General features: G+C 34.7%; 1 protein-coding gene across 1 annotated transcript; it reads left to right on the top strand.

Annotated features, from left to right (window-relative positions):
• The first annotated feature begins 3,581 nt into the window (after positions 1-3,581).
• Positions 3,582-5,984, top strand: LOC112735669 (uncharacterized). The gene is made up of 3 exons (XM_025785195.1): positions 3,582-3,729; positions 4,005-4,720; positions 5,283-5,984. Exons 1-3 carry the CDS (start codon positions 3,582-3,584, stop codon positions 5,982-5,984), a joined length of 1,566 nt encoding a protein of 521 aa, XP_025640980.1.
• Positions 5,985-14,881: the final 8,897 nt, after the last annotated feature.

A 14,881-nucleotide genomic window follows, 5' to 3' on the forward strand; every position in this document is an offset into this window, starting at 1 on the left:
AAGTACCATAACTATAATCATAAACTTATTTATTTAAAAGATAAAAACAACAACACTTGGAAGTCGTCACTCCCGCGATGTGCAAGTCGCATTCAGGAAGTTGATGTCATCATCTCGTGCATTTGCGCGCGCCATAATGTCCAAGTATCTCAAAAATATCAAGAAAACATCCAACAAAGGGAGAAATGTAGGTTAACGAGGAAGGAAAGTGCTAATTGAGACGCTGTGAACGAGTTACTTATATAAGTGTGTCTTAGTCTTATCTCGTTTACAGTGTAAACGAAATCAGACTATGCATATATCATTTACACTGTAAACAAGATATGCTACGTGTCATAACACGTGTGCAAACGTGATACGTGAATTTCATGATGTGTCTTATTTCGTTTACAGTGTAAACGAGATATGTACAGTATTATTTTGTTTACACTATAAACGAGATAAACGAGATATGTACAGTATTATTTTGTTTACACTATAAACGAGATAAGTAATAGAATAAAAATTCGTAAAAATGCTCCAAATTACCTATTTTGGTAAATAAAATGTTTATTTTATTTATTTAAAAAATACTTCATATATGTTGTATTATTTTATTTTTTTTATTTAAGAAAAATTGGCTAAATAATATTTTAGGAGTAAACATGTTTAAAAGAAGAAAAAAAATTGTTGACTTTTTTATAAAAATATTTTTGTAATATATCTTTTATTTTGTGGATATATCTAATACTCGGTCCAATCCGATCTATGTGCGGATCGGATCCGAACATTAAAAAATGTGAATATTTTATCCGATCCGTTTAGTGTAGATCAGATTGATATTTTGGTCATATCTAATCTGATTTGATCTGCGAACACCTTTAATTATGTTTGTATTATTGTAACACTGTAGTCTTTGAGAGACAGAGAAAGAGAGAGAGCTAATAACATAATTGTTTTGATTATTAATTTCTATTCTTTTCCAATTCAATTGTTTCTACAAACTATGATCGTCGAAATGTGCCAAATTTTTCAGGCCAGTCCGTTTATCCGTTTAAATGGGTGAATTTTGTCTATAAAATTAAGTCAATTTAGAGTTTGGGTTAAATGGATTGAGTTCAATTAACCTGAAAAAATGACGGCTCAAATAGAGTTGCTCGCGAGCTAAACGGGGTGACCCCTTTTTTGCATTTTTCAAACAAAAAGTTAGCACTTTTTGCTAATATTTTTCCTAATCGGACCTAAAAATTCGACCCATCAACTAAAAAAATAATGTTTGTTTAAATTTGTTGACCTAAAACTAATATTTTTTTCAAAATATTTTCAAAAAATAAAAAAAAGATAAACAAGCCAAATCATTTAACATGTTGGGCTAGCAAAAAATAATCTGAACTGAAAAATTATGATCTGTGAACAAAGCGAGTTTAAACGGACTAACCCGTTACATTTAACCTGCAGGCTGGTCTTAAATGGGTCGGACTGACCTATTTGTAGGAGTGGTCATACTACTCAAACCTGCAGGATTATCAATAATATTGTTTGATAATGTATTATTCTTAAGTTTTTAGTTTAGTTTATGTCATATATATAATAATGGTTATATGAATTTTAAAATTTAATTTTATTTGTTGAATTTTAATAATTGATAGGGACAATTAAGAACGAGACAAATACCTGCGAAAATGAGTTAGAATATAGGCTTTACTACCTACGGATAAAGGCGAGACGAGTTTAATATAGATTATTGTAGGATGAAAATAAAATTAAATAGGACAAAAATTTATCTCTATCTGTTTCATTGTTATCCCTACCTATTTGACAATCCTCCTTTGAATACAGACCCAATGGATGCTTGGGATATTATAAGTTTACTATCCTCACCATTCGTTTAACCAATTTTGCAATAATGATTTTGGTCATCAGTAAATCACCTATTTTAATAATTAACAAAAAATAAATTAAAAAGATGAATTATATATATATATATATATATATATATATATATATATATATAATCACTTTAGTATATTTATATTGCGTGGTTATAATATTTTAAAAATATATTACTAAAATATAAAAAAATATTATTTTAATTTTCATATCACTTCGTAATCACTGTAGCTACGAAAAATATAGGCATACTAGTCGTTAATATTTCATTGGCCAATTCAATTCAAAATATATATATGCGCTCTTATCTTGTTGGATTTCAATTCTTTTTTCACTCTAAACAAGATGCAATAAGAATTGAAAGAAGAGGGCTGTGGATCTTTAAAGATTATGTGCTGCACGTCCAGAGATAAAATGAGGATGAGAACGTAGTGGAGGAAAGACTTCGGTACTTTTCAGTATGATCTCAATTCTGGGGTCTTTCGAAGGAATACAAAACATTGGAGGTAGGAAGAAAATTGGGTGAGAAGCTTGGAGAGGTTGTTGAAGTAGGATTATTTAGTATTAGAGGCAAAAAATCCAGAATTGTGAAGGCAAAAATCCAACTTGATGGAGAAAAAAAGGCTAGAGACAGCCTGCGGCTCGCTGGACCAAAACAGAAGGTAATGGAGATTGGTGTTAGATATGAGCACTTGGGTAAAGTCTGCACCTATTGTGCGTACCTAGTGCATGATGCAAAAAAACTATAACAGGCTGATCACAGACTTGATGGCGCATTAGAACACATAGGACAGCATTGGAGAGTGGGTTAAAGCTGATCAAGTTGGCAAAAGAGTGGATACAGAGGGTGGAGATGACATAGAAAGGGATAAAACATCTAATTTAAGACCTGCATAGACAAAGAAGAAACCACCTCCCACATGACTAATAGAAGGCTTTACTGGTATGAGAATGAAGGATAATAGAGACACGGAAAAAGGGGCACCGGAATCTCTGGATAAGTGGAATAAAGTAGCACTGAATCAGATACCAGAGAAAGAAGGGCAACCTATGGAGGAAAATGGAGCTCTGATCTTGTTGGATGATGCTAATCCAATGGCATATTCTATGGAAGTACAACTGAAAAAGGATGATACAAATAAAGAGGAGTCAAGAAAGAAGAAGATCAAACAGATTGCTAGGCAAAGAGGGGAAAACTACCAGCACGTAAGTGGCAACAAAAGGAGGCCAGCAGATATGGAGAATGAAACAAAACAGAAAAATGTATGTTTGGAGGAAAGGAATGCAGATAAGGAGAATGCGGAGGGTGCCAGCCATCAAATGGCACCCTAAATACCATGAGAATTCTTATGTGGAATTATTGGGATTTGGGGAGACCCCTGACAATCCATAACCTCAAAGGGATATCTCAATCCCACTCTCCCGAGTTGGTTTTTATTTGTGAAACCAAAAACCAAACTCGAAAGGTGGAAGCGAAGTTGAGGTCGTGTGGTTTTAGTAATTGGCATATTGTTAATCCAAATGGCATTGCCGGAGGCCTGGCCATGGCATGGAAAGAAGGGTGCGATATTAAAGTTATCAGCAGCTCCAGTTTCTATATACAAGCTATAGTGAAAGATGTAGCAAATAATGAGGAATAGAGTATAATTGGAGTTCATCTCAACTGTAGTGAACAAGTAAGAACAGCCCAATTTCAAGAGATCTCGGTGATGATGGGGAAGAATCAGGGAGGAATAGCTATCTTGGGTGATTTTAATTCAATCACTACACCAGAGGAAAAATCTGGGGGTGGCGACATGTCTTTATCTTCTATGACAGCCTTCAATCTCTTCATTGGTGACAATGATTTGGTGGATCTAGGTATGATCGGAAGACAATACACTTGGAGCAATAGGAGGGTAGGGAATGAATTGATCCAGGAAAGTTTGGACAAAGTACTAGTAAACGAGGAGCTATTGCAATCTTATTGTCACCCAACCATCCTCAGGCTTACCGAAAACGGTTCAGATCATACCCCTTTACTGCTAGACACTAATCCTCGGATGAAAAAAAAAGATTTAAGTTCCAAGAGAGGTGGTGTGGTATGGAGGAGATAAGGAATATTGTTAGGAAAGCCTGGGCCTCTTCATTTGAAGGTTCTCCGATGTATATCGTCCCTCAAAAATTAAAATTGTGCAGCCACAAGCTTGTGCAGTGGCAACAAAGTAATCGGTCAAATTCAAAGAAGGAGATTGAGACACTTAAGGCCCGACTGGAGGAAATAAGTACAACAGGGATATGCGGTGGAATCGAGATCCACGAGGTTGAATCAAAGCTTGAAAAAGCATACCTAAATGAAGAATTGTATTGGAAGGAGAAGTCCCGAGTCAAGTGGCTTAGAGAAGGGGACAGGAACACCGCCTTCTTTCACAGAAAGTTCAAAGTATGTACAATGGGGAATAAAATCTGTCGACTAGTGGGAGGAAATAGGGAAGTAGTATCCTCTCAAGCTGACATTGCAAGAGTGGCTGAGAAATATTTTACAGGCATTTTTTCATCTACCAATCAGGTGGATCTGGAGCCTTTTCTTGCTGATTTTGAGTCTAAGGTTACAGCTTTCATGAACCGAAGGCTACAAAAAACAGTGTCAGATGAGAAAATTAAGAGGTCTACCTTCAGTGTTCATCCTCAAAGCGCCCCAGGAGACGATGGAATGACAGTAAAATTCTTTCAGTTCTATTGGGACATTGTAAATGAGGATGTAACACGAGCCGTTAAAAGTTTCTTTGAAGGCGGGAGAATATTAAAAAGCTTTAATCACACAAATATTTGCCTAATTCTGAAAGTTCCTGATGCTATCAACATGTCCCAGGTTAGACCTATTAGCTTATCTACGACAATGTACAAAATTATCTCTAAAGTTTTGGTGCATAGATTACAAAGCTGTATGGATAAATTAATAGGCCCTAATCAGAGCGCTTTTCTGAAGGGACAGCTGATCTCTGATAATATCTTAATTGCCCATGAGTGCATGCACTATCTAAAAAATAAGAAACGGGGGGCTGGAGTATGAAATGGCTATTAAGCTTGATATGAGTAAAGCGTATGATATAGTCGAATGGAAATTTCTTTGGTACATAATGGAAAAAATGGGATTTGGCACGCGATGGATTAGCTGGATCCGAGAGTTAGTTACCACAGTTTCTTATCCTGTTGTTGTGGAAGGCCAACCTTTTGGTTTTTTCAAACTAAATAGAGAAATCCGACAAGAAGATCCTCTATCACCATATCTTTTTCTTTTTTGTGCGGAACGTTTATCCTTCCTGCTACACAAGGTAGAGCAAAACGGTTTAATTCACGGTATTCAGGTAACACGAAGTTGCCCTACAGTGAGTCACTTGTTATTTGCTGATGACTCTATTTTATTCTGCAAGGCCTCTGAGGAAAGTTGTGATAGAATCCTAGAGCTTTTGGAGTCATATGAAAGTTTTAGCAGACAAAAGATTAACCTATCTAAGTCAGCAATTTTTTTTAGTAACAATACTCCAGATACTACTCAGGAAATCCTTGCAACAACAATGAACATTACTTATATTGGAGCACAAGACAAGTACTTGGGGCTCCCTTTAGTAATCAATAGATCAAAAAGAGCCACCTTCAATTCCATTAAAGATAGGGTATTCAAGAAGGTGCAAGGCTGGAAAAAGAGTTTATTGTCAAATGGAGATCATCAGATTTTGATCTGGGCAGTAGGGGAAGCAGTACCTATCTATACCTTATCTTGTTTCAGGCTCCCAGATACTTTGCTGAAGGACATTCATAGTATTTCGACTCAATTTTGGTGGGGACAGCACGGAGAGAAAAGACGCATGGTCTGGATTAGTTGGGATAAGATGACAAGGCCGAAAAGCGAGGGAGGACTGGGTGTGAAAGACTTGCGAGCACATGATCTAGCTTTGCTGGGCAAGCAATGCTGGAGACTCATACCCCAACCTAATTCTCTCCTAGCTAGAATTTTAAAAGGCGGGTATTACAGGTATGGGGATTTACTAAGTGTAGATAAAGGAGTATTACCTTCCTGGGGGTGGCAGAGTCTTCTCCAAGGACGAAGTGTGGTAGAAAAAGGTACAATCTGAAAAGTGGAGGACGGCGAGTCCATTCGGATCTTCAGAGACCCCTGGCTTCCTTCAACCTTCCCATATGGACTTTCCTGCGACATCAATTCCAGCCAAGCATCAAATCGAATGGCGTTAGTCAAAGACCTTTTCTCTAAAAATAAACAATAGAACCAACGGCTTGTCTCAGAGGTTTTTCCCACTGAGTTAGCACAGCAAATTCTAACATACAATAACCCCGGGAGAAGGACCAGACAAGGTTCAGTGGCTACTTAATAACTCCAAATGCTATGACGTTGCATCTGGGTACCGAATTTCTTACCTGTTCTATCATGAACCAATTGATCTATGCCCAGCGTATATACAACAAAGAGGAATTTGGTCCCAACTATGGAAACTGCTCACACCCTAGAAGATTGCAATTTTTCTTTGGAAATGTCTCCATAGAAGAATCCCAGTCATGCAACTCATCCATCAGAGATTCCCTAATACGCCACCAACATGTCCACTGTGTCAAGAAGAGAGTGAAACAATAACTCACTGCCTATTTCTATGTCAAAATGCAAGATTAACGTGGAGGAAGACAAAAATAGAAGCATGTGTACCTTTATCTAATTCAACCACCTTCTTCGACTGGTGGGAGCTCAACAACGAGCCTCTTGGATAAGCAACCAAATGAAAGTAGCAAGGTTCTTCTTGCAGCAATTTTACTGTGGTATATATGGAAAGACTGGAACCGAAGAGTGTTTGAGCAAGGTGCTGGTGCTACCCCTCCAGAGGAGATTGCTGCTAGCATCATTAGAGCTTACCAAGAAATTCTTGTCCGCCCCCTGTGCCTTCAAAAATAGATTAGTTTTTTTACCTTACTTTCCCTTTTCAATTTTGTGGTTCAATGTCGATTTACTCACCTGCGTGTGAAGTGAAGCTTTTGGGAGACCCCCTTTCTTTTGTTTTTACGGTTATGTCCTTTAATTTGGACAATGTCTTCCATTTCTTTTATTGGTGAATAAAAATAATTGACTGTCTTTGAAAAAAATAAAAAATAAATTGAAAGAAAGATCCCCTTCAATCTAGTTCATACATTGAATTTTTGGAATAGGCATTAATAATTTATTGGTCAATTCTATTGCATCTATTATTTATTATTTAATTTATCTTTTATAATAAATACATATATAGAAGTAACTTAGTTTAATTTAGTAAGTTATAAAAGATATTAATTATGTTAGATATATAATAAAATTAATCACTAATATAAAATAATATTAAAATATAAAATATATATTAAAAATAAATTAAATAATACATATATTTATATATAAATATAGGGTAAATAATTTTTGTAACCAATTTTAAAATACATATAGTATTTTTGTAAAAATATAATAATAAAAGTCAACTCCATACAAGAAAATTGTATATATTTTAGTAGTACACTAATAGCTAAATAAAAACCTGCCGTCTCGAAGTACTATAATTAGCTCTTAAATTTTCACTCATCAATATATCTAAAATATAAATTAAGAAAAATATATTGCTCACTCCTCACGTATTTATGTTTGCATATTCGAGGAGTTTCGGTGTATGTATGGCATCAAGATCTGAGCTACTCATAAAAGGTGAAACATCCATAAGTTGATTGACTACGGGTGAAACCACTACATTTTCCATGACTACCTCAACTCCCCCATTACCATTATCGTCCTCGTCGTCTGCTTCGTAGGTAACTTCAAAGTCTTCTTCACTATCGCTGTTCATTCATTAGTACACTTCAACTCTATCATCTTCAATGTCTGAGTCATGTTGAATCCTATCTATAGCTATATGTTCAAAGTCAATATACAACTCAATGTTTGGTTGTTGCACCTGAGTCTGTTGGTGAATATGAAACATATGCTATATACTTGCTTCATCAACGATCGATAAAATATCAAATTGTATTAGACCACCAAATATAATAACGGGATTCCTGTACAGAATACAGCTGACGCTCTTTAAAATATCACTCTTTATGCTTTGACAGAGACCGTACTATTACTACTGTAGCTCCGACGAATGTCATCGTGCAGGAAACCACAAACATATTTTCACTCGCAAAACTCATCCCCTAATGTATATTTCGTATAATTTCATCGTTGTGAGACACCACCATATTTGCAGTACCTTTAATTACAACACCAATACACTAAAACAACTCTTGTCACAATGAAGTAAAATAGTAACAAACTTCACTTTAATAGGCAGAGCACCAAACACTCCCCCTGCGTATTGGCTAGGATTTTCCCACGTGGCCAATATGCCCCTTGCGTGTTGGCTTAGAGTTCGCCTCCTGCGTATTGGGCCTGCTCCACCTGCAACATCCACTTACCTACAATTACACCAAATAACCATATTTCCAGCGAAAACACCAAAAAAAAATTTCATATAGAAAAAATAGCCTAGAGTTCTATTCAACATTATATTGGTAAGTGAAAAAAAATGAGATAATAATAAGAGTTAATAGTCAAATTAATCCTTGAAAAATGAGACCTTCTCTAAATTTGTCCTTGAAAGATTTTATCAATCGAATTAGTCCTTTAATGATAATCAATTAATCATATTTGTCATTCAATTACTCAATTAACAATTTCTGTCAACGAAAGATGTTGTGAAATGTTAATTGATAACATACATTATACATAACATGTCTAATTGATTATTGACCAAATATGTTTATGAAAATCTTTTAATTTAATTATTTTCTCCAATTACATAAACTCTATTCCTAATATGATATAGCGGCTAAAGTGATAGATTTTCAAAACATATTTGGTCAGCGTCCAATTGGATATCATCGATGTCATGTATGTTATCAATTAACATTATACATCATCAATCGTTGACAGAAATTGTTGATTGAGTAATTGAATGACAAATATGATAAATTGATAATCTTTGAACAATACAAAAAAAAATGTTGAGTATCGTCAGATTTACCGTCGGATTAATCAAATAAATTTGCCGCTACAAAGATTACCGTCGGATTTATCGTCGTCCTTGGATTGATGGTATAAACCTCACCAAAAACTGCTTTCTGGCGGATTTATTTTGCTCGATGCTAATTACTGGCAGATTTTTTGTCGGTCTTTTCAATGGATTTGACGAGAATGTGTTGATGGTTACCGTCAGATGTATCCGACAGTAACTTTAACACCGTTTTATGTGTTTAGGCGCCAAATTACCGTCGAATTTATCTGACGGTAAATTTTACGGTAATGTTAATTTTATTTTTTAAATTTTTTGATATAATTAAACCATAATTAGTAGACCCTTGTTAATAAAATTGATAGCAAAAATTTAAAATTGCCAAAAATTAATAAATTATGTTATTAGTAAATTATTTCTTTTATTGGTGAATAAAAGTAATTCACGGTCTTTGAAAAAAAAAAGATAAAAAATAGATTGAAAGAAAGATTCCCTTCAATCTAGTTCATACATTAAATTTTTGAAATAGGTATTAATAATTTATTGGTCAATTTTATGGCATCTATTATTTATTATTTAATTTTTATTTAATTTATCTTTTATAATAAATATATATATAGAAGCAACTTAATTTAATTTAGTAAGTTACAAAAGATATTAATTACGTTAAATATATAATAAAATTAATTATTAATATAAAATAATATTAAAATATAAAATATATATTAAAAATAAATTAAATAATACATATATTTATATCTAAATATACGGTAAATAATTTTTGTAACCAATTTTAATATTCATATATAGTACTTTTGTAAAAATATAATAATAAAAGTCAACTCCATACAAAAGAATTGTATATATTTTAGTAGTACACTAATAACTAAATAAAAACCTGCCGTCTCGAAGTACTATAATTAGCTTTTAAATTTCTAGTTAAACAGTACAGTTGATTTCAGAGTATGTACTTATGTATGTTCATTTAATTCCCGGTGGCTATATAAAGAATTATCGTAAATCTCATCCCTATGGCTTTTATGGAATTGGCTTAAGATAGATAATATAGTTGCAATCTTTTCTTATCTTAACAAAGATTCTTCCAATAAATTAAAGTGCCACACTTATATAATTAAAGTAATTGCCTTAGCTTAGATTTAACAATATTCAAATTAATGTCATCATCTTCCATATATACTACTAATAATATCAAAATGCATGGCAGACCAAATTAATGAAGCCAAGGTGTTACCATATCTTTAGGCATCTTTGGTCATAATTAAAGGTTTCTCAACTGCTCAAAGCAATTTTATAATCATCCAAATTAGATGAACAGCTCCGTCCCTTTTCACTTTCTCTAATAAGTATAATTATTTAAATTAATCTATGTACTTTAACATTAACGTAACGTGCCTTTTTCTTTCTTTTCTTTTTTTTTTTTCTCCTGCCACCAGTCCACCACCCTCTTATATATTACTATATATTAATGTGTAATTATTTTAATCCTATTGTATGTTAAATTATACATGGAAAGTAAGAGACGAGACAGTCCTATGCCCCTTTTTTTAAATTAGGATCTAAATACATGTCCATAACAAAGAACGTTAATTTTTTGGTTTGACGACATTGTAAATTTGGACAACAACATTCATCTGGTATACATAGTAGCTTTATCTGTTCATAAATCGTAATAGTTAAAAACGAATTAAAAAAGAATGTAAATCGCAATAGAAATATAGCGATTTATGTTTTAGGAGAGTTTAAACGTAAAACGCGACAAAAATATAGCAATTTATGCTCTAGGAGAACTTGAACGTAAACTGTGACAGGTATGGCAGATTATGTAAAACCAAATAAACAACAATAAAAATGTAGCGATTTACATAAATACATAATTGTATATGTATGTAATAAATTTTCAATTGTTATATTTATATAATTTTAAAATCTACTTATTTTATTTATGTAAATTGTCCAAAATTAAATTTTAGTAGTATTCACAATTTAACCGACTTTAGAATGATATACATGCAAAACAATTTAGTACAATTAACTTTCTTGCTCTTGGAGTACAAAATTTTCGCACTAGAAAAATTTATATGATGTATCGGTTGCAATTGATAGTTAGCACCAGACTAGAAAACTTTATTATTATTATGGGTTAATAGTTAAATTAATCTTTGAAAAATGAGACTTTTTTAAATTTGTTCTTGAAAGATTTTATCAATCGAATTGGTCCTTTCACTACAAAAAAAAACGCTGAGAACCGTCGGATTTACTATCGGAATTAGTGGCGACGATTACAGTTGAATTTAGCGACGAATTTGATGAGAAATTCATCATGTCAAATAATTACCGGCGGATAGTCGCTTCCGACGGTAACTTTTGGCAGAAAACCACAACAAACAAGCGCTAACTTTAGTGTCAGAGTTACTGTTGGAAGAATTCGACAGTAGACACGTTTAATGTAATGCTGCGTTTTGGTGATCCGCCCCGCGTTACTGTCGGATGTATACGCTGGTAAATCCAACAGTAATGGTGCCCTAAATTGGAGTCGCGAACCCCATTCCCCCTCGTTTCGAATTCACTCTCTCTCTCTAACTTCTCACCTTCGTCTCGATCTCTCTAACCTCTCACCCTCCCAATCTCTCTCTAACCTTCTCATCTCTCTTCTCCGTCAACCTCTTTCGCCGCCGCCGCTTTCACAAACGTTGTTGCTGTTGCCTTTGACGCTGCTGCTGAACGTCCCTGCCGCCGCTGCTGCAACGCCCCTGCTGCTTCTGCTTCTGCCGCCACTGCACCTCCACCCCCTTCTCTGTTTTCTCTTATTCTGCATTCAAGGTTTTTTATTTGAACTTTGTTTATTTTAAATTCTGTTATATCAAGTTAATTAATTAGTTAGTAAAGTTTAGTTGGTTTAATTTTCTGTTTTAGTAGATTTAGGTGGTTAGGATAGTTTAGAATAGGTTATATTAGACTCTGACATTGTTGAAAAATATTGGATTATTGAGTTGTTTGCTTATTACTGTTGCTGAAATTGTTTGAAAAATGCTTGACTGTATTAATAATGATTTAGCAATTTGTATTTTACCTTAATAATGATTGAAAAAATTAACTGGTTGAGAAGAGAAGGATTGATGTATGTTTGGTTTAGATGGAACCCTTGAAGGGTGGAGAAATAAGAAATTTAGGGGAGATTTTGTCGAAATTTTTATAAAATTTTCAGTGAAATCGAAAAAATTAAAATTAAGTTCTCGAAGTTGTTATAATTAATTGTTAGGTTGCTGTATTTTTGTGCAATTGTTAATTTTATTAATTATTTTTATCTTAGTTTATGTTTTTTATTTTATTAAGTTGGTGTTTTATTTACTAAACTATTATCCTAAACTAAAATTAAAATTAAAATTAAAATTAAAATTAACGGTTCTATTTGATCGAAAATTAAAATTTTTCTTTTTTTTTTAATTTACTAAACTAAAACACTTTTAGAATTATTTGTTATTTCTAGAGTTTCTTCTTATGTTATTATTTATTAGTGTTTGTTATGTTATTAATATATTCGCTGTACAGATATGATGACAGGTAGGTAGGTCGAGTGCGTCATGTGGTCGTGGTAAAGGGCGGGCTTCCACTGAATCCTCCAGGGCTACCCAGTCATCATCCTCTACCCTGGCTACCTCGTCGACCTCTGTGATGTCATAGGCAGGTCCATTAGACCAACAATTTGTCATGGTCCTAAATCCGAACTGGGTGCCTCCTTCTGCTACGCCCATTGGAGATGCAGCGACGACGTCGACAAATCCTGCGGTGGGTGATTCCTCCAATGCCCCCGAGCAGGATACCCCTCCACCACCGCCCGTCATCCAGCTGAGAATTTGTCCCGATGGCATGCGGTCGTGAGTTCAATTTTTTAATATTAATTATTAAGTTTGTTTATCTTAAGTTTGTTTATGTTAAGTTTGTTTATCTTATGTGTTTGCTAATGTGAGGTTTTTTCTCTAGCAGGTTTGCACCAAACCCCAATGCTTGCAAACACGAGATATCCGAGGTCATTAAGTCCATGTATGACCACCCGTGGCCGACCTACACGCAGATCTCGGCTGAGACCGGAGAGCCTTGGTTTTAGAAGTGGACGATAAGAACCCAATTTGGTTTGAATTAATTAACTGTATTTGAACTATATTTTATTCCGACTAACTAATCCTGGTGAATCACTTTGTGCAGTTGAAATTCATATGGGATACAGAACACAATGTCATGATTAGGAAGATCTATGACCACCGGACAGCCAAACGACTTCTGCAGATGATGAACAACATTCGTCAGGGAAAAAGACCACCTGACATCATGGATCTGTCCAAACATCAAGCATGAACTTGAGGCCTATTTTAGAGATAACGAAGGGTTCAAGCATCGTCATCTGACGAGCGTCGCTAACAGGGGTTTGCCCAGGTCATCCAGGTATACGGGTGGGTCGGCGACCTTCATGAAGATGAAGACCAGACTGGTAAGAATTTGAAATTGTTTATTGTTTTAGTAATTACTTGAATTAGTTTTTTAATTTCTTCATTTATTTTATAAGAATGTAATTGATTTATAAGCATTCTTGTTTTGAATATGATCTTTGGTGTTAGCCTTATTCTATTGATGTATACTTATATAGTCCTGTATGAACTAAACTGAGCTGACCTGATATAGAACTGCTTGGTTGGTTTAATTTTCTTTTTGATTATCAAGTTAACTAATTAGTTAGTTTAATTTTCTATTTTAGTGAACTAGGTGGTTAGGATAGGTTAGAATAGGTTAGATTAGACTCTGAGATTGCTGAAAAATATTGCAGTATTGGGCTGTTTGCTAATTTCTGCAACTGAAATTATTTGAAAAATACTTGACTGTATTAGTAATGATTGAGCTGTTTGTATGTTATTTTAATAATGATTGAAAAAATTAATAAGTTGTGAAGGGTTGATGGATATTTGGTTTAGATGGAACCCTTCAAGGGTGGCTAAGTCCAAATTTTAGGAGAGACTCTGTCAAAATTTTTAGAAGATTTTCAGTAAAATTGAAAAAATTAAAATTATGTTTTCAAAATTAGAATTAAGATTTCCTGTATTTTGGTTCATATATATTTGTCTGTCATTGTTTAATTTGTTCGTTTATTTTATTGCTTGGTTGATATATTAATTTGTAGTCTAAGTCGTTGGATCGTGACTGGCGAAGACCTTCAAGTATACCCATACTTTGAAGGCAAATAAGGAGAGATTTGCTAACGAGCAGTTTGTGACCCATTATATGAGTTTAAATTAATCCTAAGTTTCAACTTTATTTGGTTTAAAGTAAACTATCTAACTATTATCCTAATCGCAACTAACGTGGAGTACACACAGAGGTTGGAGTCCGCAACCCAACAATCTCAACCGCCTAGTGGGGCCGACAAAGCCGGCTTCGAGACCTCAGTGGTGGATCCTAATAAGATTTGGCGTGAGACCGCCTCTGAACCCACAAGTATCACCGCTTCGGATTAAGGTCGTTCTTTGCCAGTGGTCTCCGCTCCTTCGCATTGGCAGCTTCCTTTGCGTCTGCCTCTACCACAGTCCTGCTGATCCCCAGGTGTAGAAGCTAATACAGGAGCTACACCAGCAGGCAGAGCAGTCTGAGTAGAGGTAGCAAGAAATTCTTGCATGTGTTGCCATCAGCTCGGACCTGACGAAGAAGTTGGAGCAGCTCGAGTGGTTGCAACATCAGATGGAGGAATACAGCCAGCAGATGCGCACTGGATGCAGCGACACTGTTGGTTCCAGCGACAACGCTAGTGGTGGGGAACCGACAGCAACACCTACTCCGCCGCCTCAGCACGGGAACCACGACGCCGCCGCCGCCGATGATGAAGATTACCGGGATCTATAGGGTTTAAAGTTTTATGCATTTTTGTTCATCTACTTCATTGTATTCTA

The sequence above is a fragment of the Arachis hypogaea genome, chromosome 20 (genome assembly GCF_003086295.3).
Source record: "Arachis hypogaea cultivar Tifrunner chromosome 20, arahy.Tifrunner.gnm2.J5K5, whole genome shotgun sequence".
NCBI classification, from domain to species: domain Eukaryota; kingdom Viridiplantae; phylum Streptophyta; class Magnoliopsida; order Fabales; family Fabaceae; genus Arachis; species Arachis hypogaea.

Coding starts and splice junctions, on each gene's coding strand:
- LOC112735669 (XM_025785195.1), top strand. CDS start 3,582: ATGGGGAAGAATCAGGGAGGAATAGCTATCTTGGGTGATTTTAATTCA. Junction 3,730..4,004: donor CAATGATTTGGTGGATCTAG/GTATGATCGGAA, acceptor CTTCATTTGAAG/GTTCTCCGATGTATATCGTC. Junction 4,721..5,282: donor ATGCTATCAACATGTCCCAG/GTTAGACCTATT, acceptor TTATTCTGCAAG/GCCTCTGAGGAAAGTTGTGA.